General features: G+C 47.2%; 2 protein-coding genes across 9 annotated transcripts in view; both read left to right on the top strand.

The window, feature by feature from the left end:
- LOC147737166 (uncharacterized) overlaps window positions 1–19,098 on the top strand; it is a 498,742-nt gene extending 479,644 nt beyond the window's left edge. For all 3 annotated transcript variants that reach the window (XR_015295525.1, XR_015295529.1, XR_015295526.1), the window contains 2 exons: window positions 8,524–8,593; window positions 18,827–19,098. The gene's annotated coding sequence lies outside the window, so the exon portion shown is untranslated. The remainder of the gene's footprint in view (window positions 1–8,523; window positions 8,594–18,826) is intronic.
- Window positions 19,099–20,059: 961 nt separating this feature from the next.
- Window positions 20,060–22,429, top strand: LOC147737165 (uncharacterized). Of its 6 annotated transcripts, none has more exons than XM_086918147.1 (3): window positions 20,108–20,417; window positions 20,586–21,364; window positions 21,443–22,309. In XM_086918147.1, the coding sequence occupies exons 1-3, from the start codon at window positions 20,108–20,110 to the stop codon at window positions 22,307–22,309; spliced, it is 1,956 nt and encodes a 651-aa protein (XP_086774273.1). The 6 variants fall into 6 exon arrangements, with proteins under 6 accessions (XP_086774196.1, XP_086774317.1, XP_086774176.1 ...); XM_086918111.1 differs by having other exon boundaries at window positions 20,108–20,978; window positions 21,147–21,364; XM_086918070.1 differs by having other exon boundaries at window positions 20,060–22,139; window positions 22,308–22,429.
- Window positions 22,430–27,968: the final 5,539 nt, after the last annotated feature.

Here is a 27,968-nt window from a genome sequence, read left to right as displayed (position 1 = left end):
TGTCTGTCAGCAGCAATGGACGGCAACCGCCTCCCCCCTGCCGGGCCCCCTCCCAAAATAAGGCAGCACACCCCGTTACCCTTGTCCATCCAAAAGGTCCTCCACCGATTTCGGTGTGATCACCGGTGTGTGGGCACTATCAGTCACTGAGTCCTCCGAGTCCGATGGTGCCTCCTCTTCACCCAGGTTTCCTTCCTCCTCAACGGCTTCGTCCCGTGCACCCGACAACTCCGACAGTACTCCCAACACTCCCCTCCGCTCCGACGACGTCTCTGCAGTTGAGGGCCCTCCCGTGCGGCCGCGGCGATTCCTGATCCTCCTGGATCGCCGTCTCTGTTCCGGCTCATCTGCCTGTTGGGACGAGGAGCCGAAGCCATCTTTCCCTGTCCTGTAAAGTTCGAGCCAGGCACAGACATCCTCCGGGGTGTCGAAGAACTGAGTTTTGTCATCGACTATGATGCGGAGCCTTGCAGGGTAGAGGAGCGAGTACTGGATGCCCTCGCTCCTGAGCTCGCGCTTGACCGCCAGGAAGGAGAAACGCTTGCGTTGAGTCTCGTAGGTGTAGTCCGGAAAGATGTTCACCTGACTGTTCGCTACTTTGAATGGACCATTATGTCTGGCGGCATTGAGGATTAAGTCCCTGTCCCGAAAGTGCAATAAGCGCGCCACCACCGGCCTCGGGGTGCGTCCCTGTTGCGGTGGCCGTGCCGGGACTCTGTGGGCACGCTCCAGAGTGTAGAAGGAGGATAGCCCCTCCGGGGCCACCGTGTCACGGAGCCAGGTCTCTAAGTATGTCACCATGTCGCCATCCTCGATCTTTTCCGGGAGGCCCACTACACGAATGTTGTTTCTCCTGTTGCGGCCTTCCGCATCCTCCGCCCTTTGCTCCAGGGTCGCGATTCGGGATAGGGCATCCTTCATCGTCGCAGCCAAGGTTCGCTGCGCCGGCTCCAAGGTTTTCACCGAGCTCTCCACTTCCTTGACCCGGTCCGAAAGTTTGCCGTGGTCTGCTCTGAGGAGGCCCAGGCTCGTCGCCACCTGGGCAATGTCTTGTTGGAGGGCCGATCTCGTGGTCGTTATCGCCTCCAGGACGCGGTCGAACTGTTGTTGCATCGACGCGCCACCAGAACTCTTTGGGTCCCCATGCTCCTCTTTGTCCTGGGCTTCCGAGTCCGAGGCGGTCGGGGTAGTCCCCTTGGCTCCTCTAGGTTTCCCCATGTCGCCGGGGGCACTCCGTGAAGGTCCCGGAGTAGGCGTCTCCGGGTGCAGATGTCGACCACGACCCTCCCGGTTACTGGTCCTCAAATCGAGTGTGGGAGACCTCCTTCTCCAGGGCCTGTGGAGACTTCTCCGCTTCGGCTCACGCCACCGCCACGGCGTCCGAGGGCACCGATGAGGGGGCGGAGACAACCGTCGCCGAGTCGGGCAGGCCCGCTCACCCGCTAGAGACCCGGGGTGAGGGTCACCAACTCCACCGGACGATTTGTGGCGCCAAGGTGTCGCGCCTCCCATGGAAGTGGACTGGCCGGGAAGACGTAGCTAGGTGCGGAGTCGTGAGTCGGGCCACCGCCTGGATCACAGGGCGTCCGCTCCCGGGGTCCTCTATAACGTGGGCATCCGCCCGGTCACCCAACCGAGTGCAAACTCGTTGTGAAAAGTCCGATCCAGTAGACAGCCAGTGCACAGAGCAGCCGGGGATGGCAAAGTCGGGAGCCAGGCGCTGCTCGCGACGCTCCTCCAAGTCAGTGGGTCCGACCAGGGGGACAAAGAAGTCCGGGCGCCATGTTGGGTCGCACTCCGCAACTCCGCAAACTTCGGTTGAACTCCGGAGCAACTCTCGTCCGAGCCCCATCAGGGGCCCCGGCAGGTCTTCGTCGGTCCGCTCAGCAGAATGCGGGGTCTGGGGTGCCCCGCAGCCTCCGATTTACAGGATAATACCGGGCTCAGTCCCGGAGCCGAGCTCTCAGGCGACCATCGCCATCGGCGCCCAAGCCACGCCCCTTGCATTTCCTTTTAAGTGCTTTGATTTCTGGGGTTTACCATTTTTCAGAGGTGGTTCTTTTTATGGATTTAGATTTGATTAAGGGGGCACATAAGTTCAAAGTGTGGGTGATCTCTGTGTCAAGATTCAGAGCGTCTTTGTTGGTGAGGCGAGTACCTAGGTGTTCTAGGTTGGTGTTTGTTGGCCAGTGGAGTTTAAATGATTCTGTAGTTACCAGTTTCCAAGGTCTGTAATAGTCGGGCGCAGGTAGATGAAAAGGAGACAAGGGAGTGGTTGTCCATGTCACGGGTTGAATCTCCTCAATCGAGGTAGTTTCAATGTTTGAGAACAGTAGGTCCAATGTGTGGCCTGCATTATGAGTGGGAACTTGGATCCAATGTAAAAATTGGAGAATTTGCATGTCATTGTATAGATGGGTGGCAGCTAAGTTGTCTGGTTTGTCGAAGTGAATGTTAAAATCTCCGATCACCAGGAAGTTTTTGTATTTGAGACGGACAGGGAATAGTTGCGTGAGCAGCTTCGCGCTGAAGTCGCCATGATATCCGGTGGGATTATATATCACTGCTCCTCCTAATAGGGTGTGATTACCCTTAGCTACTTGGAATGCTAGTAATTCGTGCTCATCAAGCTGCTCTACTGTGATTGGGAGGCAGTTGAGGTTGTCCCTAAATATTATTGCAAGGCCCCCTCCTTTTCCCTTGTCTATCTTGACGTATGATTTTATATTCGGGGGGAGTGCGTTTGCTATATCAGGGCAGTTGTTCTCATCTAGCCAGGTTTCAGTTATAAACACTAAGTCGGGGTTCATTTCATTAATAATGTCCCAGACCTCCAAGGAGTGTTTGGGGAGGGATCTAGCACTGAACTATAGGCATTTGGTTCTTAGGCCGTTATTCACCATTTCGGGTGTGGATTCTATGTGTGCTAGGCTGCAGCATTTGCATTTTAAGCATGTGAATGGTCCTTTGATGTTTTCAGGAGAAGCTTTAAAGTATTCTGCGTGGTTGCTTGGGGCCATGCCTGTTGAGCTCAGTGAGGAACATCTGTGGAATAGGTTTGCGAGTCTCGGAGGTCCGTGCATCGAGTAGCAGGGGTCCTGGCCCCTGGCCCCGGTCAGGCGCGGATGGGCGCAGACGGGCTTGCCACCATCACAGACAAGTACAGCCCGAGCTGGAGTTCTGGCTAAGACAGAACCCACTTCGGAGCCCAAGGTTAACCCTATTATTCCCTTGTTCCCTGTACCACGACTTGTACCTGTGCTAGGGTGCTAAGTTGCCTTAGGGGCAGTGGTAGTAGGTGGAGTTGAATCCTTGGCTTTTGGACAATTGACATCTTTTGTCCAATGGGTCTTTTCTTTACATAACTAGCACCAAGGTTCATTTTTGCCTTTACCTTTGTTAGACTGAGCCACAAAATAGCTGCCGACTGCTCTTGAGGGACCCTCTGTACTTTACATGCCCTCCCTAAAGCAGTTCTCCATTTGTGGATGTCATCCCCGACATGGTAGAGAGGGACAATCTTGCTCAGGTTCCTATTGTCAAATGAATGTTTCTTAACTCTAGGGACACTGTTGCTGCCACCATGGGACTCTAGTCCCAACTTTTTTTCTAGCTCTCTGGACTTCCAGGGACTTTTTGTCAAGGGCCAGTAGCTCTTGCCTGACTCTAAACCTAGCTTTCTCAAGCTCATGTAACTGGTATTCCCTATCTAAAGAGTGGTCCCTTTAGCTCGATACAGAGGTCTGTACTGAATGCCCGGAGCGGTCTGATTCTGCCGATGGGGATCTAGATCTCCTTGGTAAACTCTGCACTCTTTCAGGAGGGGTGAAGATTGGCTCCCCTGAGCCATCTCCCTGATCCTCTGGAATATCTGAATTATCCAGGTGGGAACCTTCAGGTTCCTCCTGCTGGGTTTGAGTCTAAGTCATAAAAGGTGTCCTGACATGTCCTCATTCCTTGACCCACCCACTCTCTCCAGCTCATCTGACCCAGGGGTCTTCCTAAGGTCATTTATGAGTAACACCTCAGTCAGGCGTTGCGTGTTGGCTGCTCGCCCTGTCTTCAGCTTTCTAGAGGCACACAGGGCTTCAATTCCTGTATCCAGAGGGCAGAGAACCACTGGTTTCTCCTTTAGTAGACATACTGAAGGAGTGGTGTGTGCACCTACCTAGCCTAATGGGAAACTAAACTCTCTTAGGTTGGGGAAGTGTGTGCTAAACCCTTGACTACTCAACCCCAAGTTCAGTAGAACTTACTTATCCAAGCTAGTATTATATGCACCTAGTACTTGTGGTTTTCCAGTTAATCAATACAAGATGTATGTGGTAAAATAAAGCAGGGGTGAATCCCAACGGCAGCACACCAAGGTGAGAAGTTGGCCTGGTATATGCTGTCCGCTAGTTAAAGTGGGCACCGTGCACCAGTCCAAACAACCCTTATGGTGATTAGGTTAAAGATAACCTGAAAAAGCTATCCAAGTGGTAGCTGTGGAGAGCACCCGTTGGGCTTAGTCTTGAAGGAATGTTAAGCAGCTTGTTTTACCAGAATGCAACCTTATAGTATTGGTTGAATTAAAGGAAAACCACACAGTAGTTATACAAATATGTATTTATTAATATAACACTCTCTAGTATCCTCTATTTGAGGATATAACACATATCACGCAATACTAGCAAAGAAACAATCATAAGTAGCACAATACGCAGTGGGCTCCAGGGGAAGACCAAACCATATACTAAAATAGTGGTATAAGAACCACGACTTGAGTCAATGTCTAGGAGGTGTAGAATCGCACAACCCCAAGGAACAAACCAAAGTTGAGTACGTAGTAACCCCACGGAGGACGCGTGCTCCGTACAACTCTATGGGAGCGTCGCGGTTGACGTTTTAAAGATTAAGGACCCTTCCCAGTGGATTACGAAGAAACCCTTTGGAACTTAGAATGTTGGAGAGCCGTGGATACCGTAGGACCAGAGTTCCCTATCCCAGGGAAGCTGGGTGCATAGGGCTGAAGTGGTGTCGGAAACCGTTGTCGTTCTCAATGGGAGACTTCAAGGAAATGCCACTGCTGGTGTATTGTGCAAGGGCACAGACGATGCTTTGGACGGAGAGGGAGACGAAGTCACGCTCAGTCAAAGTCCAGAGTGTCCAGACGGTCGAAGTTCAGTGGTTTCTGGTTCAGAATCTTGTCCACATCGAATCTAATGTCCTCCAGCCAGGTAAGACCTTTGTTATCCAAGTGAGAGGGTTGGACAAATTCAGGGGACCCTCCCAGGAGAGGGTCTGGAGAGTGGGGAGGATACTCCCATGTCCTTGTCCAGTTTCGTGCCTGAGCCAACGACTCACAGAACTGGTTTGAACTGGACTTCTTGTGCAGACTTTCTGGCACTGAGGCAGAGCACCCACCCAGCCCCAATACACTAAATCCTGTCTGGGAGGTGGTCACACCTCCCTGTGACAGGATGCCTATTGTGTTTCCTTTCCCTGCTCAAGTTTGGCTCAGCTGCAGGAGGCCAGAAATGTGTCTTGGGCTGACAGCAACCTTTTTGTGCTGTCTGGGTCGAGAAGGCTGGTACAAGGAAGACCAGGGACATAACGAAGCTTGCTTCTGAAGGGTGGACTCATACCTCCCACACCGGTTACCGGCGTGGAGGTATGATTCCAAGATGTTTTTTTTTAAATCTGTTTATTGAACAGCTTGCATAATATACAAACAGGCAAATCAGGGTTGCCCAGGAGATACACAGACAACGGGGCCCAGAAATCTTTAGGGCGTGAAGACTCGGGCAGTTCCTCTGCATATATTTCAAGTTGTACTTTACAGTAGAGTAAGTCCCGGTCCCACTTTTTCAGAGTAGCATTAGTTTTAGACCCCCAGCATTGTGCCACCGCCCGTTTAGCAACCAAGGTCGAGACAGCGACTAAACGATGGTTGCAGGGTATGAGGTTCTTTACCCAGCCCAGCAGGCAGACATCAGGAGTACACATCACGAATTCAGAGGCAACATTAGTAAGCAGAGTTGTGACCTTGGTCCAGAATTGATAGATTCCTGTACAATGCCATGCAAGATGCAGAAACTCTGCATCCCCCTGCCTACACCGAACAAAGCAAGCATTCTCCCGCAGACCAAAGCGCTTCAATTGCAGCGGTGTATAGTATAACTGGTGCAAGTATTTAAAATGGATGATGCGGAGGTTGCAATTTGCAGTTAAGCGGCCTGTCAGGGCACAGCAGAACCTCCACATATCTGGTGAGAATGAAGTTCCTTGTATCGCCACCCATTCATTATTTACAGGAGCCCTGCTCATGCAGGGGCGCCCTCTAACGTAAAACCCAGCACCCTGCCTTCAGGATTGATAAGGCCTGCCATAGGGGTGACTTATAGATATAGTAAACCTATATCTTTCATAAGTGGTGAAGCACCAGCTTACATAGGCTGCAATGTCAGACCTGTATTTGCATTTTGCATGGATTCTCATGGGTGGCATAATACATGCTGCAGCCCGTGGGAGGCCTCTGGGGTACCTATGCACTGCGTACATGTGTACCATATACTAGGGACTGATAAGGGTACCCCAGTGTCCAATCTGGAGTGTACCTAGTACGTGTTTTACAGTTTAGGAGGAAAAAGCAGATAGGCTGGGGTCCTGATTAGCAGGATCCCAGCCAGACTAGTCAAAACAGTGGGTGCAATCAGCAAAAAGTGGGGGTAACCAGAAGAAGCAGTTCCTACTTTCCTACAGTTCGTGATGAGTGGATTGGTTAGTGGTGTAGGATAGAGTTATGTACTGTTCGCAGGTGATGGTAGAAATGTGTGGTAGCTGGGATAGAAGGGTATAAAGGTGTGGTTTCGTAGTGTGTGCTGAGAAATTGGATTGTGCATAGGGTTAGTTTGTAGTCCATGAGTGGAGTACATTTGGTGTGTGTGTGTTACTCTGGTCGTGGATGGGGTTGGGTGTGTGCTGATGAATGGGGAAATGGGCAGCATTTCTGACCCTAGTCCCGACCAGCTTCAAACAGACACTCACCCTTGTCCTCTCCACCCTCAGCCTCGATGCACAGGTGAGACACCCTAAGCTTTTTTTTTTTAGTTTTTACATAGCCCGAACTAGACCCGAAGATATCAGGCATCAGAGTGATTTACATGAGCACCAGTTTCGTTACACAAGGACACATTCATTTTCTTAGGCAAGGGGAGATTAAGTGATTTGCCCAGAATCACAGGATGTTGTGCGTTGTTGCCGAGACTCAAACCTGGTTCTCCAGCTTCAAGGTCAACCGCTCTAGCCGTAAGGCTACATCCTCTTTCATAGCCTTGGCCTTGAACTTTTATATCCCTAGTAGTCAGGTGACCCCTTCAGCCAATGGGAACCCTAGCCCTATCCAATCGCAACACTAACCATGAACCTTAGGGCCAATAGGAGGCCACGACCTTACAACCAATCATAGCCCTAGTCCAAGCACTCAATCAGGCACAAAACTGTAAACCCTACGTCCAATAGAATGCCTAACTCCAACCCCAGTCCCAACCCAGTTCCCTGTCAATCATACAGGAAACCCTAAACCCTATCTCCAATAGAAATCCTAACCAGAGGCCTAGTCCCTACCCTACATTAAGCAACCAATCACACAGGAAACCCTAAGCCCTGTTTCCAATAGAAAGCCTAACATTAGCCCTAGTCCTAACCCTAGACTACACAACCAATCGCACAGGAAACTCTAAGCCCTACGTCAATAAAAAGCCTAGCCCCAGGAACCAATCCAAAACCCTAAACCTATCCACCAATCAGTAACCCTAAGCCCTACATCAATAGAATCACTGATCCAGGAACCAATCAGAACCCTCAAATAACCAACATGGAGAACACTAACCCTAAACCAATAGTAACACCAGATGCAACCACCAATCAATGCACCCAATAGTAGTCTATATAGGAATTCACCAAACCCCCCAGCGAAACTACGCGCATCACCTCCTCCCACGATCTCTGTGACAAGCTTGAATCCTACTTCCATCTGAAAATCAAGGGCCTCTATGACCACTTCAATGACCAGACAACTGACGCCGGAACTACAACATCACCAGCAATGCCAGACAGCCTACCGTCTCCTCATGGACCCCAGTGACCACCGAAGACACAAGTTCGACCATGAAAGGCATCCACTCAGGAGCCCCCATGGACCCCTGCCTGCCACACATCTACCACAGAGCCGCCATCGCCACAGAACTACGACGCACCATCAACACCGCCTTTAAGACTGACACCTTCCCCAACAACTGGAAACATGCAGAAGTCAGACCCCTGCTCAAGAAGCCCTCTGCGGACCCCACTGACCTCAAGAACTACTGACCCATCTCCCTCCTCCCATTCCCTATAGGGAGAGTTTGTAGCTCCACGTTGTAGAAGAGTCGGTCAAGAAGGAGCACACTGCATTGAATAATTTCTTGGTATGCACTTTTTATTAGTATTACAGGAAATCACAATGATTGATTGTCTCTTTTGTATTCTTCTTTCCCACAGGGTCTTCCACTTCAGTCCCTTAGGTGAGCCTCGGCCGCCGTCGTCCCTCAGACAGAAGGAAAAGACTCAGGTAAGTGTTTTTGCTTTATGGTTTAGTCAAGGGAGGATGTGAGGGATAAAAAATAGCTATGCGTAAATGTGAAGGAGAGGGGGTAGAGGTTCGAGCAACCAAAAGAAAAAGAGTAGCCGATGATTTCTGCTCTTGTCTTTCTTTTCTGTCTCGCATATTTCCTTTTCCCTGGGTCCCTTTCACCCCTCAGCCCCCCTCCTGTCCCTCTCTGACTCAGCCCCTTTCCAAAACCCCGTAGATGCCCACGCACCTGGAAGAGCCACACCACTCCACGTCCTCCGGTTCTCTCTCTCGGAAGCTGTTAGGCCTTCTCTGTCTTTCCGGTCTTCCCCCTCTGGTTTCTCCGCCTCGCGTTCCTGTGCTACGTGTAGCTGGATCAACTAGTGACCAACCTGACGCTCTCTCCACCCCACCTTCTTCAAGCGTGTATCCTCTGATATCCGTCCTCAGCACCGGCTTAAAGGGGCTGCCTGCTGATTCCCCTCTCTCCACTTCTTGATGGCAGCAAAGCAGACAACTGGTAAAAGGGTTAATCGTTAACAAAAGAGGGAAGGAGAGGGAATAGTGGATTCTGTCTCCCCTAGCAATTATCATAAACAAAATGGAATCCACTAGGTGGAAGGCGGTTGTTACCACAATGGTGGGGAGCAACCAGTGTTGTTAAAATACCCCTCACACACCAACAGGCCCCTTGGTGTCATGCTTCATCATCGGGGTCTTCGCAAACCTCTACGGGATGCGGCGTGCTACGACTTCACGACTACGCAGGAGCACTTTACGAGTGAACTATGTGTTTGGTGTGTGTGAGTACAAGAATGTGAGTGGTGAGGTGAAAGTGAAGAATTAAAAAATACCTGGCACGTGAGTACCGAAAATTTTTTATTTAGTCTCCGGCTGGTATTATTAAAAAGAGTGCTAGAGTGGTTGTGGTTTACTGATTAGGGTAACCCAACCAAATTAGTGCATCGACATGTTTCGGAGTTATGGAACTCCTTCTTCAGGACGGGAATATGCACTACTTATCCCCACCTTACTCACATGTGTGTAGATTTTAAAGTGTGCTCTACAAAAATAAGATAAGGGTGAAAATGTACCTATCTATGTTGAATGCAAGGTCTGTTGCGCCCAATTGGCGATTCAGGACACCTGTAAACAGAAAAATCAAATAAAACAGGATAATACATGTTTTTGTTTCATACTGTGTAAATACACAGAAGGGTAACAAGGAACAAAAGTGAAGGTCCAGGAACCCTAAAAAGAAAAAACCGGAAAAAAACCGGAAAAAACGAACAACATATAAACTGAAACACACAATGATTCAAAGTATCTGATAAGCCTTTGAGGGTATAATTTCTGACCCAGATGTATTGCTTACTTATGAAGGGAGGTCAAATGGCCTCATGAGCCACAGCGTGTTGGGGGGTCCGTTCTACCCGGTATGGCAACCTGTGAGCTTTTCAAGGGAATGGATCAAAAGGTTGTAATCCCTCGAGATTGAAAGATCACACACCATTTAGCATATTCATACACTCATACACACTCACGGTTATCCCAGGACTGTCTGGCTTGCTACCCCTCCACGCGGCTCCGACGAGTACATTTGTGAGGTGAGGAGCGAGTTTTTATAGTCTCAACTGGCTCCAATTAGCCTCTAATTGAAAGCGGAATAAGCCCATAACTGGTCTGGACCCCTAGTTTCCATTCCGCTTCTGCGCGCATCGGGTAGGGCGTTCCCGTGCGAATGCGCATGTGCGGAAGAGGAGTGTGGAAGAGGTGCGCATGCGCATCACCTCTTTTTGTCTATGACAACACTGATTCAGTGTCTGCCGCCTCGCGCATGCGCGAAACCGGTGACAGTATTGATTCAGTGTCTGCCGCCTCGCGCATGCGCGAAAACGGTGATAGATGATGTATTGGCCGATGTTTGAATAGGTTGCCTCAGAAACCCAGAAATTACATGAATTGCATGGTAATTCAGCTGTAAGAGGTTTTGATGAAGGTTATAGGCACCATGTATAAACCGCCTACACAATTAAGGATAATATTAATGTTAAACCCTGGGCATTGTGGGAGATGTTACAATTACTTAAAGAATGTCAGTGGAGAAGTAAAAATTAAAACTAGAAATTACAAAATACAGTTTTCTGGAAGGGTCACTGAAACCATTTGAGCAGTAGGTACAGTAGGGTTTGGTTTGGCATGGATGTTAGCGAGGATGTTCTCCTATGGAGTAAGTTTGGGGACAGGGAACTCATGCAATTGAGTCTAAGGGGTTACCAGTTACTGGAGAAGGGTGGTTATCAGATCTCAGCGTATTTGGCAAAAATGGGGTTACATATGTACTCGTCGGAGCCGCGTGGAGGGGTAGCAAGCCAGACAGTCCTGGGATAACCGTGAGTGTGTATGAGTGTATGAATATGCTAAATGGTGTGTGATCTTTCAATCTCGAGGGATTACAACCTTTTGATCCATTCCCTTGAATACCTCACAGGTTGCCATACCGGGTAGAACGGACCCCCCAACACGCTGTGGCTCATGAGGCCATTTGACCTCCCTTCATAAGTAAGCAATACATCTGGGTCAGAAATTATACCCTCAAAGGCTTATCAGATACTTTGAATCATTGTGTGTTTCAGTTTATATGTTGTTCGTTTTTTTCCGGTTTTTTTCCGGTTTTTTCTTTTTAGGGTTCCTGGACCTTCACTTTTGTTCCTTGTTACCCTTCTGTGTATTTACACAGTATGAAACAAAAACATGTATTATCCTGTTTTATTTGATTTTTCTGTTTACAGGTGTCCTGAATCGCCAATTGGGCGCAACAGACCTTGCATTCAACATAGATAGGTACATTTTCACCCTTATCTTATTTTTGTAGAGCACACTTTAAAATCTACACACATGTGAGTAAGGTGGGGATAAGTAGTGCATATTCCCGTCCTGAAGAAGGAGTTCCATAACTCCGAAACATGTCGACGCACTAATTTGGTTGGGTTACCCTAATCAGTAAACCACAACCACTCTAGCACTCTTTTTAATAATACCAGCCGGAGACTAAATAAAAATTTTTCGGTACTCACGTGCCAGGTATTTTTTAATTCTTCACTTTCACCTCACCACTCACATTCTTGTACTCACACACACCAAACACATAGTTCACTCGTAAAGTGCTCCTGCGTAGTCGTGAAGTCGTAGCACGCCGCATCCCGTAGAGGTTTGCGAAGACCCCGATGATGAAGCATGACACCAAGGGGCCTGTTGGTGTGTGAGGGGTATTTTAACAACACTGGTTGCTCCCCACCATTGTGGTAACAACCGCCTTCCACCTAGTGGATTCCATTTTGTTTATGATAACTGGTAAATGGGGACTGTGAATATAGGAGGGGAGAAATATATGAAGGGATGGCATGGCACTCCTTATCCTCTATCCCATCGTCTACCACAAGGGCTACCTGACACACCCCACCCCCAGACGTTTCCTGTTCGGGTAAATGAGGGATGCGTGAAAGAAAGTCAGCAACTTGGTATGTAGAGTATAAAAGATGACAATGCTAAAACTAGTGCCCATCCTGGAATAAAAGAAGACACACCCAAAAATAGCTTATCCTAAAAACCCACCTTCCAAAAACAAGATACCAAACAAAAGGAAAATCTTAGGAGTTCCGGGTGATGTTCCTGGTGTCTGATTACTGGTGTTTGTTTAGGTTTACAGGAGTCCAGAGGTTACATAGCAAACCTTGTCTATGCATGCCGTGTATTTTTCATTCATTATTGTAGTATTTATGAAATACACTCATCGCGTGCCAGAAGGGAGATGTATTTGGCTACAGTTGTTTATATAGCCCAGACTAGATCTGGTCTGTGTCTCCTGCTCCACAGCTTGTTCCCGTAAAAGTGCATCAATGTCTCCTTCCCTTGGAAGCAAATCCACTTGTATTCCAGTTTAAGCATATTTATTCTCATAGAATCCCTTTCAAAATCCACTGCTCCGCAAGTAAATTTAAATTCAGTCTGACCCAATTCATTTTGGGGGTTCTCCCTTCATCAGGGGGCGCATGTGAGGAATCCATGTTGTATGTTGTGTGCGGAAAATAGTGAAATGAGAATTAATTTGCAATGCAATCTAATCTTACATATACATAAATTAATAGTTTACTACATGTCCTGGTAGAGCCTAACCGCAAGTCTGCGTTTGTGTTATACCAGGACCTTCACCTTTTCGATAGTGAGAGCTACTTCTGATCGAAGAGAATCATCCTGATCTACTGCCTTTATCACGTGGCTTAGCTAAGGGTAGATAAATGCCAAGCAACTTAATTGCTGCCCTGGAGCGCCCAGTCCATCTGCAGAGGGGATATAGCATTTGTAGCACTGGGTTAGGAAAGGTTTACCTGTAGGGCCCCTAAGCCTTTGTAGCACTGTTAGGTTTACCTGCGGGACCCCAAGCATTTATGGCACTGGTAGGAACGGTGTATCTGTGGGGTCCCCAGGGACACGTTATCTTTATTTTATTCTTATTAACAAATCCCATCTGATAGGTGAGTGTTTCACTGAGGGTTGTGGTCTCTTTCTCATGCAATACATGGGCTGGGTTTGTTCTCTCTGAGTGAGTGTGAAGACAGAAGGCTTCTATTATCGGGTGAGTTGCCCTCCTGTTCATTGGCTCCTGTCCAGATCCTGGCCCTGGTTTAACAATTCAAGATTAATGTTCAGTAGTGGCAGTCACAGTATAAGGACTGTGAGCAAGACCTGCTGTAGAGTTTTCGCTGTCCTAGGAAATATACGTGCGCTGATTGCAGTGTCCGATTTATTAAAAATTGCACACAGAGTACCCCTTTAGAGGGGTCCCCTAAAATCTACCAATCCTTAGTGTGGTCACCAACTGGCCTGAGCCAGCCTGCTACCACCAGAGTGTGTTCTGTCCTCATGGGGAGAGTGCCTGTGCACTTCGAGGTGGAGGGGCTCACACCTCCCCCTGGTCAGGAAGAGCCATCTGTGGCAAGAATTTTCAAAGGCCTTGCCTCCTTTGTAATGCGACCCCAGCCTCTCCTGTTAGAGGGAGCAAGCGATCTTCCTGTCCTCACCCCCTTTTAGGCGCAAGGCCCGGTGGGAAACCTTAGATACAACAGGAGGTGTGCCCCCGCCCCCTCTGTTAACTCCATCCCTCAGGTGCTGGAGGCGAGGTGAAGTACACTTTGTAGTGCCCACCATCTTGAAGATGATGGGACTTATCAAATCAGGGCTAGCACTATGTCCACTTCCCACAGGAGGTGGGCATGATAGAGGGTATAGACACCCCAGGAAAGGGGCCCATTAGCCTCTACCTGTCACTCCCTTGTAACACCCTTAAATCAAGATTTTAGGTGGCATCCCCAGACCCTGAATTTCAGTTCTTGGCGACCGAAGGGCACTGCAGCCTTCTCTGCTGGTGAGGTTCTGTAGAGAACTATTGTCTTGGTCCCAGCCCTACTGGCCTGTCTGCATCCCTGGATGATCCAGAACCAAAAGGCAAGTCGTCTTGCAGCCCAGCGACCTCCAGAACCGTGGGAGGACTACCTGCCTTTGATAAAGGGCAATCGAGTTTTATGTAGTGGGATTTGGCTAGGGAGTGTCAGGACAAGCCAAGCTATGTTACTCACTCTATATTTGCAGACTTTGTGTTTTTGGTCTAATCACTCTCACTAATGTGCACCGTATTTTCGGTGTCAACACCATCGATTGGGCACTTGTTCAATAAAAAGAGATTTACAAAGTACCTGTGTCTTGGCAAGATAAGCAGCGTGCTGGTCATTTATTCAATCGAGTCTGTTGTTGAGCTCTGAGTTCAAGCTGCCCTTTAAGGTAAACAGGGTCATTGATTTGGCAGTATCAGTATCTGTAGTTAAATTAGACAAAAATGAGTTCTAATTGCCAACTCCCTGACACCCTGAATGGCCTCAACCCAATCACCCTCGCCAAGCGTGCCTCGATCCCTCTCCCACACAGCTCTCCGCGTCCCCAAGGCATCCAGAGAACTGTAGATCAACTTCCTATAGATGGTTGAGATTGCTTTTTCGGTCGGGGGACCAATTAGTAGCTGGTCCTCCAGTAGGGATGCATCAGGCAACTGCCCCCCTTCCCGGATGTGACTTTGCAGAGCTTGGCCACCTGCAAATGCCAGAACCGTTTTTAGTCACCTAATTTATACTTTTGTTGTAGGATCGTGAAGGACACAAGTGCCTGTCCCCTCAACACATCGCCCGGCCGTTCTAAGCTAATCAATCCCCATTTTGTGAAGCCCTGCAATCCTCCCACTGCACTTAAGAGATCCCCATCAAACAGTGGAGTAATTTCAGTCAGCTTACCTTCCCAGCCTAAATACGTGGTAGCCTCTCTCCACACCCTTACCACTGTTTGGGTATGGGTAGGTAGGGTGCACTCATACTTTCTTCGATACAGCACCGGGGTGGGGTAACCTCTCTTGCCCATGGCCAATCTATCTACCCGGTAAGCAGGATCCTCACAGTCCGCAAAAACCCAGTTGTTGACTGCCACCAGCTGCGAGGCCCAGTAATACTTGTGAATACTCCGGAACGCGAGTCCACCTTAATAAACTCCCCTCTGCAACTTACTCAGGGTGACGCGCCGCCATCCCACAACAGGAGCAGAAGTTCTCAGACTACCTTTTGGAAAAAAATGTCTGGTGGGATCTTAAAGGACATTTTTTGCACAATGTACAGGAGACCCTGGAGGGTGATCACTTTAAATAGGGCCACCCGGCCCAGTGAGGAGTGTGGGAGCGCCCGCAAGTGTGGGGCATCCCAGCGAAGACGGTCTAATTTCGGGAGTATGTTCCTGCCTGTGCTCTCTTGTAATGAACACAACCAAATATTTAAAGCCATGTAGTGCCACCCTAACTGTGCACCTAGAGTGCAGCCGCAGGGCCCCTGCCACCAGCAGGAATATTAAGGACTTCTTCCAGTTGATATTATATCCTGATCAACAGGAATACCCCATATGAGAGGTCCTGGTGAACCCAAACATGTGTGAAGAGCATAGGAGACAAGGAGCATCCATGTCGGACGGCAAAGACTCAGGAGACTCTATTATTGATACGCATGCGCGCTAGAGGGGCCACAAACAAGAGCTTAACAGCAGCGCCACTGGTTCAGCTAAGGAATCTCCTATTGCATATGGTACTCCATTAAGGTGTCGGAGATTTAAGCGCGTTCCCTGATGTGGCATGAAGCCCGATTGATCAGGATGAACCACTGTTGCAATTACTGTCCGCAGGCAGATCGCCAGGGCGTTCGCAAGGACCTTAGTCTCAATATTAAGCAGGGAGATAAGTCTATAAGACCCACACTCAGTAACTGGTTCGTCCTTTTTGGGATGACCGCCACCTCAGACGTTCTTTGGTCCTCCGGGAGACATCCTTATTTTCAGGCAGTCTGAAACATACTCTGGAGGTACTCCCTGATTTTATCCATCATGATTTTATATTATTCTAACGGGAGCTCATCAGGCCCCGTCCCTTTCCCTGTTTGCAAGGTTCCTATTGTCTTATTTATTTAGTCTACTGTCAGGTCTTGGTCTAGTGCGTCTCGGTCCTCATTCGTTAGCATTGGCAGGGTCAGGTCTTTCAGGAAGTCTCTCCCAGTATTTCCGTCCCCTTGTTGTCTGTGTCCTCAAGGATCCAGTTCCGTCCTTTGTCTTGTCTCTCTAACCATGTAAGCAACTCATTGGCTTTATCACCGACATCATAGAGACAATGCTGGGTAGCCAGTGCATGAGTGCCCGCTATTTTCCATTAGTGCTCTTAATGTGTGCTGCTTCAGTTGATGGTGTAATGGGAGAGAAACTGATTCCCCACTTGCCAAGCGAACCTCCAGGAAAGCACATTCCTTGTCCTGAGCCTCGCACTTCAATTTACGTTCCTTCGACATTCTCCCAATCAAGGCTTGTGTCTGGCCTCAAATCACTGCCTTGAATTCACCCTATAGCACGCAAGCTGATTCAACAGGCCGCCCATTCTCCCTAAAATATAATTCTGCTCTATCTCTCATACATAAAGTGTGGCAGGGTATGCTCAGACGTGAGTCCCTTGCTCACTTTGCCACTGGATTCAAGCAAGCAGGGCCGAAAACAGCTGAAATGCCAGAAACCAGTCCCCGGAAGCTTGTTTCCGGTCCAGGGAAGGCATGACTTGGCAGTTCGGGCTGGACTGTTCCCATGAGGCACAGGGTCAGACTGATTTGCATATGGCCATGTCTGAACTGGGGTGGCAGAGTGGGCTAAAGAATGGTGATGGATTAAACCCAGATCTGTGGACTGGGTGTGAGTGTTTGATTGGTTCAGATGCTCCGTCCATCACCACCCCCTTTTGAACCACTATCTCTCATACAAGCTTTGAACGTCTTGTCTTTTAAATATCACGGATCAACCCTTGGGGGTAGGATGAAGTCCACAACCAGACCATCGAGTTGCACCTCCACCAGCGAATGGTCTGAGATTCCCACTGCTATGTGTGTAGCAGCTCTAAAATCAACTTTATGGACAGTCTGGATGAAAGGATGGTGCAGGCATGCCAGACTACCATGTGCTGTAGACAGGTGCGTCCGGTTCTGATACCCTCTTACCCTCCAGGGGCATTTAGGAGTATCATGAATATAGTATAGGTGCAGTTCTATCACTTCAGTCACCCCAATGCGTATATGCCCCATCGTAAGCGTCTTATCCTTCCACAGGATGAGTCAGTCTTGTCTAGGTCTCTTTCCTGTTTCCCGGCACTTGAATGGCATGCCCGAACACTCGAGAGAGTGCAGTGACCCACCTGCAGGCTTTTGTGGAGCGCTTTTGTCCTGGATGTAGGGCTGCATTCAGTAGGGCACCCACTCTGTCTTTTCTTTGCCTTTGCCTGAAGATCAGCAGTCCTAAGGTAGCAGTCACACCTGGCCTGTCGGTAAGTGCAGCCCCCCTGGAGGCCCGACAATCAGCAATTGAGCCCACACTGTGGCCGGCTGGACCACAGGCGTAAGCTCAGACAGGGTGTTCGACACTGGAGTAGTTGTAGTCCCTCATGGGCCTCTGACACAGAGTAGTCAGAAATTCAGCAGCTAAAAGCCCAACACATGCTCTCCAGGAAGCCAGTAGATTCAGACCCTGTTGTGTTAGGAATTTGGCAAATGCAACCTTGAACGGGCCGTTGGCAGCACACAATCGTCCAACTGGGCCTCAACAATTATGTTGTCGTAGAGTTTTATTTTCTGCCTTAAACTGTTGGGAGAGTTTTGGCGGGGCGGGGGGGGGGGGGCTGAGTCCCTCAGACTAGCTGGTCCTGCTGGATGGCTTTCCGGCCCGCCCTACAGATAACGAGGATGTGTCGGACCGTGCTTCTTCCAGGACAGACTTCTAGGCTCTTCGGGACAGGTACACAGCTTCTCCATTAAGTAATTCAGCCTGCAGGTGATGTCCCCTCGACTTAGATAGGCTGACACCATCCCTGGTGTCACAGCAGGCACCTGAGTTCTTTGTAGAGCACTTTATTCCTTGGTATCAGAGGACTTTGAACTAGGGTATAAAAAGGGATAGATGGTCCCACTTGCATACACAACTGGCAGGCAGGAGATGCTGTTTACTCTGTCGCACTCTCACATTGCATTTATGCTACGCACACCAACACCCTAAACACACACTTGATGTTAGTGCAAAGTCTGTGCACAGGTATAGAAATGGAGCATTCCATGGGTGTGTCAGTAGGAAGCCACTCCACTGACCATGAGGCAAAGATCTTAACAGGCTATTGATCCTTACAACAGGGTGCATTGCCACCACCGCTCTAGCTGTTAAACCCATGACAGTCCTCTGCCTTAAATGAGGGCACACTTGGTGTGACCCTCCAGGTCACAGGACCGGTCCAAGACCTTTCGTAGTCCCTTGTTAGAAGTTGCACAGTGCTGGAGTGGCAGCAACATCTCATGTAATTGTTTTGTGGTAGATTTATCCCAGTAATGTGCAATTACCAGTTTGACTCCATTGACTGGGGAGTTGCCACAAGGAACAGATACTTCTGCCTGTTAAACCGCATGCCATTCATTATTTCATAATGTTTTTGGGCTTTTATTTACCATTCTACACTCTGCACTGTCTGAAAAACAGCTCAACATTTTCAAAATTCTGCAGCTCTGCATTGATTTGGCTTGTAAATTATATTTTTGGAAATGTTCATGTATTAACTATTTAATTTTAATACTATAGGTGATTGAGATTACTGACGAAGAAAGCAAGATTTAGCACCAGGCAACTGAAGTCAGTGCCATAAGAAGGATTATTTTGAAAAACTGAAGGACATCCAGCATTCTACGTTTAAACAATTTCCAAAATCTAGGTGTGGCGAGGAAGTGGGAGCTGAGGAAAGTACTATACCTGTAAGTGAAGTCTCTAATTTAGTATTTCATTAACCCAGAGCAAAGCCATATCTGTGCACAGAATAACGTTCATCTAAAACATCATGTAATTCCGGAGAGGAAGCACACACTGCATAAAAGAAAGTTATAACAAAAGGTTTCCTCTGCAGACCATCAAGGAAAAGACGCTGAGAGAAGACTCCGAAGCTGACACGTTAACAACCGAAAGATTGAAAAATCACCTTTGTTCAACAACCGTTTTAACCAGTTACAAAACTTTGAGACTATCTGCCTCTGGGTAGAAAACCACGACCCACTCTACTCACTCTTGCGAAAACCTTAAAAATTCACCACTTTATTGTGTTCATAACCATCTCAGATTGTTTCCTTTTTATTGTGTACTGTTCTGTAATTCTATCTAAATCGCCTCAACATTATCTGCTGTGCGTGAGTGATATGTAAAACTGTTAAAGGTAAAAATGGATTAAATGAGCACAGTTGCGCTATAGCTAATGTAAATAAATCCTCGTCTTCAGAACTACAAATCTTAACCTTACACCAAACAAAGAAAGGGTAAAAGGAACTGATGTTCTGAGACTGTGCACGTTCTAACACCCTCAGTTACTGCAATTACGTCAGTGCAAAAAGGTACTTATCAGTTTAATGATTAAATATCAGACTAACACCTTATCACTGCATTGTTAAGAGCCTATACAAATAGATTTGAGAAAATCTTCAGTCACAAAATAAGTTGCTGCCGGATAGGCTATAACCTAAAGACTATTATCTGCTTGAAACATTTCGACAGGTGTTACAGGGCTGCTTCCAGACATATTTTGCTCAATTCAAGTGTTAAGAAGATTACACACAATTTCTTTTAGAGATATATGCTGAACATTATCTAAACAAGCCTGACTCTAAAATCGGGTTCACTCTTACCGTGGCATATAAGCAAGAGAAAACTAAACGTAGAGATATTAAGTCTAGGTATACACCGTATAAAAACACAGACTGTGAGAACAAATTCAGTGTTCAAAACCGCCTCAATCGAGGCAAAATAACCTAAGTTAGGGAAAAAAGTTACATGTGCCAAAAAAGATACAGCCATAAATCTCATCTCACAATTTTGACAATGCACACTGGGGGAAACCACTATGAGTGCGAAGTATGCCAAAAAAGTTTCAGGCGTAAATCTTATCTCACTGAGCATATGAGAATCCACACTGGGGAAAACCACTCTCCGTGCAAAGTATGCCAAAAAAGTTTCAGGCGTAAATCTTATCTCACTGAGCATATGAGAATCCACACTGGGGAAAAACCTTATCAGTGCTCTGAATGCCAGAAAAGTTTTAGAGTCAAACCGAGTCTATATGAACATGCATTAACCCACTCTGTGGAAAAACCTTACCAGTGCTCTGAATGCCAAAAAAGTTTCTGCCGTAAATCTAAACTCACTGAACATATGAGAATCCACTCTGGGGAAAAACCTTATCAGTGCGCTGAATGCCAGAAATATTTCAGTGACAAAAGAGGACTCACTCTACATACAAGGACCCACTCTGGGGAAAAACCTTACCAGTGCTCTGAATGCCAGGAATGTTTCAGTGACCAAAGCAGTCTCACTCGGCATATCAGAACCCACACTGGGGAAAAATCTTTTCAGTGCTCTGAATGCCAGGAATGTTTCAGTTTCCAGAGCAGTCTCACTCGGCATATCAGAACCCACACTGGGGAAAAATCTTTTCAGTGCTCTGAATGCCATAAATGTTTCAGTGACCAAAGTAGTCTAACTCGGCATATAAGAACCCACACTGGGTATAAACCTTTTCAGTGCTCTGAATGCCAGAAATGTTTCAGTTACAAAATCAGACTCACTGAACATATAAGAATCCATACTGGGGAAAACCCTTATCAGTGCTCTGAATGCCCAAAACATTTCAAACTTAAATCACTTCTAACTGCACATTTGAGATTCCACACTGGGGAAAAACCTTATCAGTGCTTTGATTGCCAGGAAAGGTTTTGTAATAAACAAAGTCTTTCTCGACATGCAATAACCCATTCTGTGGAACAACCTTATCAGTGCTCTGAATGCCAGAAATGTTTCAGTGTAAAAAGTAGTCTCACACGGCACAGAAAGATCCACGCTGGGGAAAAACGTTATCAGTGCACTGAATGCCACAAACGTTTCAGTGAAAAAAACTGTCTCAATCGGCATACAAGAACCCACACTGGGGAAAAACCTTATCAGTGCTCTGAATGCCAGAAATGTTTCAGTGAAAAACGCCTACTCACGGTGCATGTAAAAACCCACACTGGGGAAAAACCTTTTCAGTGCTCTGAATGCCAGAAAAATTTCCGAAATAAAAGAAGTCTTTTTCAACATACAGTAACCCACACAGGGAAAAAACCTTATCCATGCTCTGAATGTGAGAAATGTTTCAGTTACAAAAGCAGTCTCATTCAGCATATAAGAACTCACACTGGGGAAAAACCTTATCAGTGCTCTGAATGTCCAAAAGATTTCAAACTTAAATCACTTCTAACTGCACATGTGAGATTCCACACTGGGGAAAAACCTTTTCAGTGCCCTGAATGCCAGAAATGTTTCAGTGACAAAATAAGACTCACTCAACATATACCAACCCACACTGGGGAAAAACCTTACCAGTGCTCTGAATGCCACAAATGTTTCAGTGTAAAAAGCAATCTCACTAAGCATATAAGAACCCACACTGGGGAAAAACCTTATCAGTGCTCTGAATGCCACAGATGTTTCAGTGAAAAAATCATTCTCACTCAGCATATAAGAACTCACACTGGGGAAAAACCTTATCAGTGCTCTGAATGCTACAAATGTTTCAGTGAAAAAAGCAGTCTCACTCAGCATATAAGAATCCACACTGGGGAAAAGCCTTATCAGTGCTCTGAATGCCACAAATGTTTCAGTGAAAAAAGCGGTCTCACTCAACATATAAGAACCCACACTGGCGAAAAACCTTATCAGTGCTCAGAATGCCACAGATGTTTCAGTGAAAAAATGAGTCTCACTCAGCATATAAGAATCCACACTGGGGAAAAACCTTATCAGTGCTCTGAATGCCACAAATGTTTCAGTGAAAAAAGCAGTCTCACTCAGCATATAAGAATCCACACTGGGGAAAAGCCTTATCAGTGCTCTGAATGCCAGAAATGTTTCAGTGAAAAAAGCAGTCTCACTCAGCATATAAGAATCCACACTGGGGAAAAGCCTTATCAGTGCTCCGAATGCCAAAAATGTTTCAGCCAAAAATCTCATCTCACTGAACATGTGACAATCCACACTGATGAATAAAATTATCAGTGCTCTAAATGTCAGAAAAGATTCAGAGGTAGAGATGGTTACAAGCGCCATAAGAAAACACACCATCAAAATAATTCAGTGCTCAGAATGCCGGAAAAGCAGCAATTTTAAGCGCAATCTCACTCGACACGAGCAGACGCACAGAGTGGAAAAACATTACCAATGCTGTGAATGCCAGAAATTCCTATTTGATTGGCACAGCCTCACTAACCATAAGCGACTCCATACTGATGAAAAACCTTATGAGTGCTTTGAATGCCAGAAAAGCTGCAGAGAAAAACGCTATCTCACCATGAGAAACTCCACACTGGAGAAAATCCTTATGCCATAAAAGCTTGAATCTGAAAGACAGTGTTATGCTTCATGAGAGATCCCACTCTGGGGAAAAACCTTATGAGTGCTCAAAATGCAAGCAATGTTTTGGTTACAAATTACTTCTCACTTGTCATGAGCAAACTCACACGGGAGGAAAAAGCCTTATGTGTGTTCTGAATGTCAGATAAGGTTTAATCACGAATAAAATGTCACTTCACGTGAGAGAATTCATACTGGACTAAAGGCACATATTGTAGTTGCAATAGGATTAATCAAGAAACTCTTGCAGGATAACTTAGTCTGCCCGCATGCAACCTCCAAAGAAATGTAAGGCCTTGAATTTTTTTTAATTGCAACAAAATCCACAATTTGAGTATCTGAAAGTTACAAAACTCTCAAGGTCTTTACTGTATACAGAGAAGTGTTAGTGCTTGCAAAAATCAACTAATTGCCAAAAAAATCACAATAATAATGTCTTAAATTTTACTCCACCCAAAAGGTATCTACTCACCCTTGTTTCGTAACTGACTGAAATCTATATTTTCCTGATAAGATTAAGCCTAGGTGGAGTTCCTCAATGAAGAACTCCGCGAAGTGACAAAAAAACTCAGGCGATCTACTCAGAGTTCCGTGAGCAGAGGAGTGCATAAGGGTCATGCCGTTGGTGGTGATTTTGATCTCCTGGTGTTTGTCCTGCCCTTTAAAAATAATCACGAAAGGCACCATGTGCAGCACAATAGGGTGCAGTTGCTTTTACTCGAGTGGCAGCTTTGTCAATGCGAAGGAAGGTTTCACAACACGAGTGGTTGTGACTTGCCGCATTCTTGCATTGAGAAATTTGACGACCCGCTTTGAGAATTCTCGCCAGGAGGTTGATTTTGCTCACCAACTAGACCTTGGCGAGTGCAAGCAAGGAAAAATCTCATCAGGAGGTGGATTTTTCTCGCTCCAGCACATGACGTTGATGAGCGTGAGCATTGAAAAAAACATTGCTACGCTCCACGGAGCGGAGTTCGGAAAACTCCGCCAGCTGAGTTCACCACCCAGAATTAGATAATATACAACAGCAGGAAAACATAACAAATCAGTTACTTGCCTTTGGTAACGCTCTGTCTGGTGGATACTCCTTTACCTGCAGATTCCTCACCTTGTGAATATTCCCCACACACCAGACCGGGTCCTCCAACTTTAAAGCAGTCCTGCTGTACGCAGTAGGAGACATCATGCAGCTCAGCGTTGACGTCATTCTGCTCCAGAAGTGACAAGCGTAGACGCATAGAAGCACTTCCCAGGCGCACTGTGAACAACTACAGAGGCCTATGAGTTCATTATCTCACAGGTCTGTATCACATATGCAGGCCCTGGCCAGATATTAATTCACAATTTTTATCATGATTAGAATTCAGATGAGGCCTTTTCATTTCCAAAAATTCTAATTGTATTCTCAGCAGCAAGGGTATATATAAAGCGTTGAGTGATGACTGCGCAGTGCTCAAGTTAAAAGCGATATGATGATAAAACCGTGCGATCCACATTTTGTTCACAAAAACAGGGCTGTAAATACTTTTGTACAATGCAAGTTAAGCAAAGGCGATTCTTAGGAGACATAATTTATATGAAATAGCCCCTGTATAGTCGAACGTTTCGGATAGTTCCAGTTAATTACCGTGGTCTCATCAGGACTGTTGATCGCCGCCTCTCCAATATGCTTCTCAACTATATTCAATACAACCCAGTAAGGATTCTTCTGCATCTCGGGGCAGCGTACCTGGGAGGAACTCGCATTCAACTAAGCATTTCCAGCGCCCGTTCGTCGGACCAAACAACTGCAGCCAGTGAATCATCGGCTCGCTGTCAAACAAGTTCAAGTGTGATACTTCCTGATGAGACCACCGTCATTGACTGTCTTGTCTGTGAGAAGCTGCACCAGCCCTCCTGTGATGGTGGGCCAGAAGACCTTCACCGCCAAGTGAGATGCTCGCAACTCCAACAGCTTGATGTGGAGTTGGGTCTCTGCTGCTGACGAGGATTCCCTAATCTCTGTAAATGTAAATGTAAATGTCAAGGTATTTGTAGAGCGCACTGTCACCAAGCGGTTTCCTGGCGCTATTACTCATACCACTGTGGAACCCCTCCTGGCTTTCCCTGTGAAGTGTCCACTCCTGTGCACCCCCAGGGTGAAGCCAGGCATCCACAGCGCTGTTGGGGCCGGTGTGGAGGTTAAGCAAGCTATTGCCCAGAGTTGCAGCGTGGGGCCCATGATTAGAATAGGCACCGAGGCGAGAAATCAGGTCCGAGGAATTATGAGCCCAAGACCCGCCGAGGCGGGAATTGAACCCTGGTCCCGGACCAGAACTCTGCATCAGGGTCTGCCGCTCTAACCATTGAGCCACACTCCTCGCCGTCCCATCCCAGACGTGATACATCCATCACCACTGTTAAGTCTGTGTGGAATAGGGAGAGGGGTCTGCCACTGGCATAATCTAATTCACTGAAGAAAATGTTGGATACTGCCTACAATAGGGTGAGTCAGTGTCTGGAAGGACACAAAGAGGTTTTGCGGCTGTGCCAGCTGTAGCAGCAGGTCACTCAGTGGCATGATGTCCTGGACATTGCCTTTATGTGCCATGGCCATGAAAGAACTGGGAGACCTGTTGGGTTTGCAGCAGGGTCTGGCGCTGGCAGAGTTGAAAAACTCGACAGTAGCCAAAAGGGGACGAGATTTGTGATGAAATTGCGTGGCGGAGGCAGACAGACCCAAGGAATCTGTCTGGGGCCTAGTCCGCTTTCTTGCTTAAAAGGCGAGAGCCATCGAATAGCTTGTCCATTAACGATGCTTGGGTATCTTTAGAGAAGCATAAAGGCTAATCCAGGCAATGCACCGAAGTTCCACACTCATGCCAATCGCCTGACCACAGCAATTGGCAGTGTCCAAGTCACAACATATTATAAACTTTGCTGCAACACATCTATCTGAATAGCTTGTGTTCGCCGGCAGAGTTTAGGCCATTGTTTCCAACAGGGTATGATTATATTTGGGAGCATTGTCATTCAGACCCTCCAGGATTTAGCGATGTGCAAAAAAAATCGCCAGTTTTATAACAAGCCTGCACTTTTCTTAAAAATGCAAGTGAATGCTACCTCGTCCTTGCATTGAGCCAGCGCTCGCCAATGGGCCAATAAAAGGAGGAGTCTCAGCAGCAGACAGGTGAGGTGTTCTTTGTTTATTTACTCCTCACCGGCCTGCCTGCTGTTTTTCATTCATCTGGAGGGTTTCGGACTCCACCACATACTGCCGGACCGGAGGACCTTCCTAGCTGCAGCCTGGACTCTTCTGCAGCCAGAGGATAGAACAGACTGTACGTCGGAGAAAGGGGCACCAAAAAGAAAAGGTAGGTTATACTGGCATGCTGCAGCAGTGTGCATCTGTCTCCTCCACTCCTACAGCTTGCCCGTTCTTCCTTATCCTCGCCCAGGGCTGTGGGTGCCCTAGGCATGGAAATGGAAAGGGCATGGGCAAACCAACATGGTGGCCCCTGAGAGGGGGCAGTATATTAATGCAGGGTTCCTCCTCCCATGGGGGATGTGGTGGGACCTTGGCCGAGGCAAGATTTAAATGTAGTGGAACACCGGGCCCAGTGGGCCAATATTTTTCTAAAGGTGCCCACCAAACGCGCCAGTGCCCCGTCCACTGCTTGAAGAAAAAAAACCTGGTTGAGCCCTCTGGCCTTTCTTTGGTGGCTCCCACTCACCCCTTCTCATCCAGCTTTATCTCACTAGTGTTTTGGTGCTGGAGGTCCAGTGTTTTCAGGATACAATTGTGAGTGTAGAGGCTAGTGTTTGGCAATAAGGACAATGGTTGGGTAGGGGTCAGTTTGGGTGGGGGTGGCAGGATATAGGGCAGTGTTATGGCAGAAGCAGACAGTGTAGCCATGTAGTGTTTTGAGGGTAGGTGTTGTTGCGTGCTTATCTAGGTTCCTGATCGATACTGTGACCTTATGCCCCTATTCGGCTATAAATCCATTTATTCCCTATATTGGCATAACCGTTCAAGTGCGATTTTCTGTAAAGTCATCTCTGGCCTCACACGAACAGAGCCACATTCCAGCATGACTCTCTGCTACTTCCTTTGCGACCAATTAGTGCAATGACAGAGCAGCAGTCACTATCTGATATTCCTAGATAACACTCCGAGTTCTTCAACAAGATAAAAACTTAGCAAACCTGGAAATCCCCGCTTGCTATGTTTTGATTAGTAATGGAACTCTAATGAGCAACTGATAACTGTCACTTCCTAGTGACATCTTTAATTGACGTCTTATGTCCAGCAAACTTGCGTCAAACCCGGCACCTGTCAGGTATAAATATTACCAACGTTGCCTTAAGCAATGAGCGAACATGTTGCTGATGCCAGCTGCCTGCATGACCCTGTGTTGGTAAAAACTAGCACTCTGTCGGTGCAGCCTGCTATCCTGTGGTGGTGAAGCTGCTGATTACCATTATCGCCGCTACAGCGCGACCTATGGTGCAGTACGCTTGAGGAGCCGTGCAGCCGTCCTCTGCGAAGACATCCAGCCCAGCTGCCCGCGGACGCTGTCACCCCTCCTTCCTCGACGCGCTGAGAGAAGCCGCTGCCTTTCTCGTGCAGAGAAATCCAGTCCCGGCGCTTCCGGTTTACCCTCGCGGGTGACTGGGATATCGAGAGAGACCCCTGAAGGAGATACCAATCCTCCATCATTCTATTCAGAGGTATGGTGTTGACTAAACCCTTAGACGAGAATTCTTGAAACAAACCTTGGCAAAACCAACTTAACTTAAGCTACTTACTTACTCCCCTTTTCACGTGTTAGGCTTAGGTCAGGCACACTGGGGTAGGCTTAGTTAGAAGCACCAGTTGAGTATGTTAGCCTAATGTATATATGACTGTATATATGTTTTATTACTTTTAAACCATTGTATGGCTAAGAAACCATATCAATGCTTTTACAGTTCTATTTCGCAATACTTATCTTACTGTACGTACTTTTTATAATAACAGTTATTGCAATTGTGGCAATACATTTCTCTTGTATGAGAAGAAAGACTGTTCAATAAATGTTAACCCTTTATTGATACACGCCCGTCTCTCTATTCTCTACATCTCGTGAAAGTAAACTGCACTAGACTGACTGAGTGAAATCTGTGTCTATTGTTTCACACGACCCTAGAGATCGACTCTTGATCTGAGGAGCAAAGTTGTCATGTTGCACGGTTGTTGGAAAACTGAATCCCTTCTTGTCTGTGCCAAGGAAGCTGATCACTTCCTATGCAGAGAAGAAAGTTTCCAGTGACCTCT

Source organism: Lissotriton vulgaris, chromosome 1_1, assembly GCF_964263255.1.
Source record: "Lissotriton vulgaris chromosome 1_1, aLisVul1.2, whole genome shotgun sequence".
NCBI classification, from domain to species: domain Eukaryota; kingdom Metazoa; phylum Chordata; class Amphibia; order Caudata; family Salamandridae; genus Lissotriton; species Lissotriton vulgaris.
Note: the sequence above shows the minus strand (reverse complement) of the source record. Positions and strands in the feature narration are given on the sequence as shown.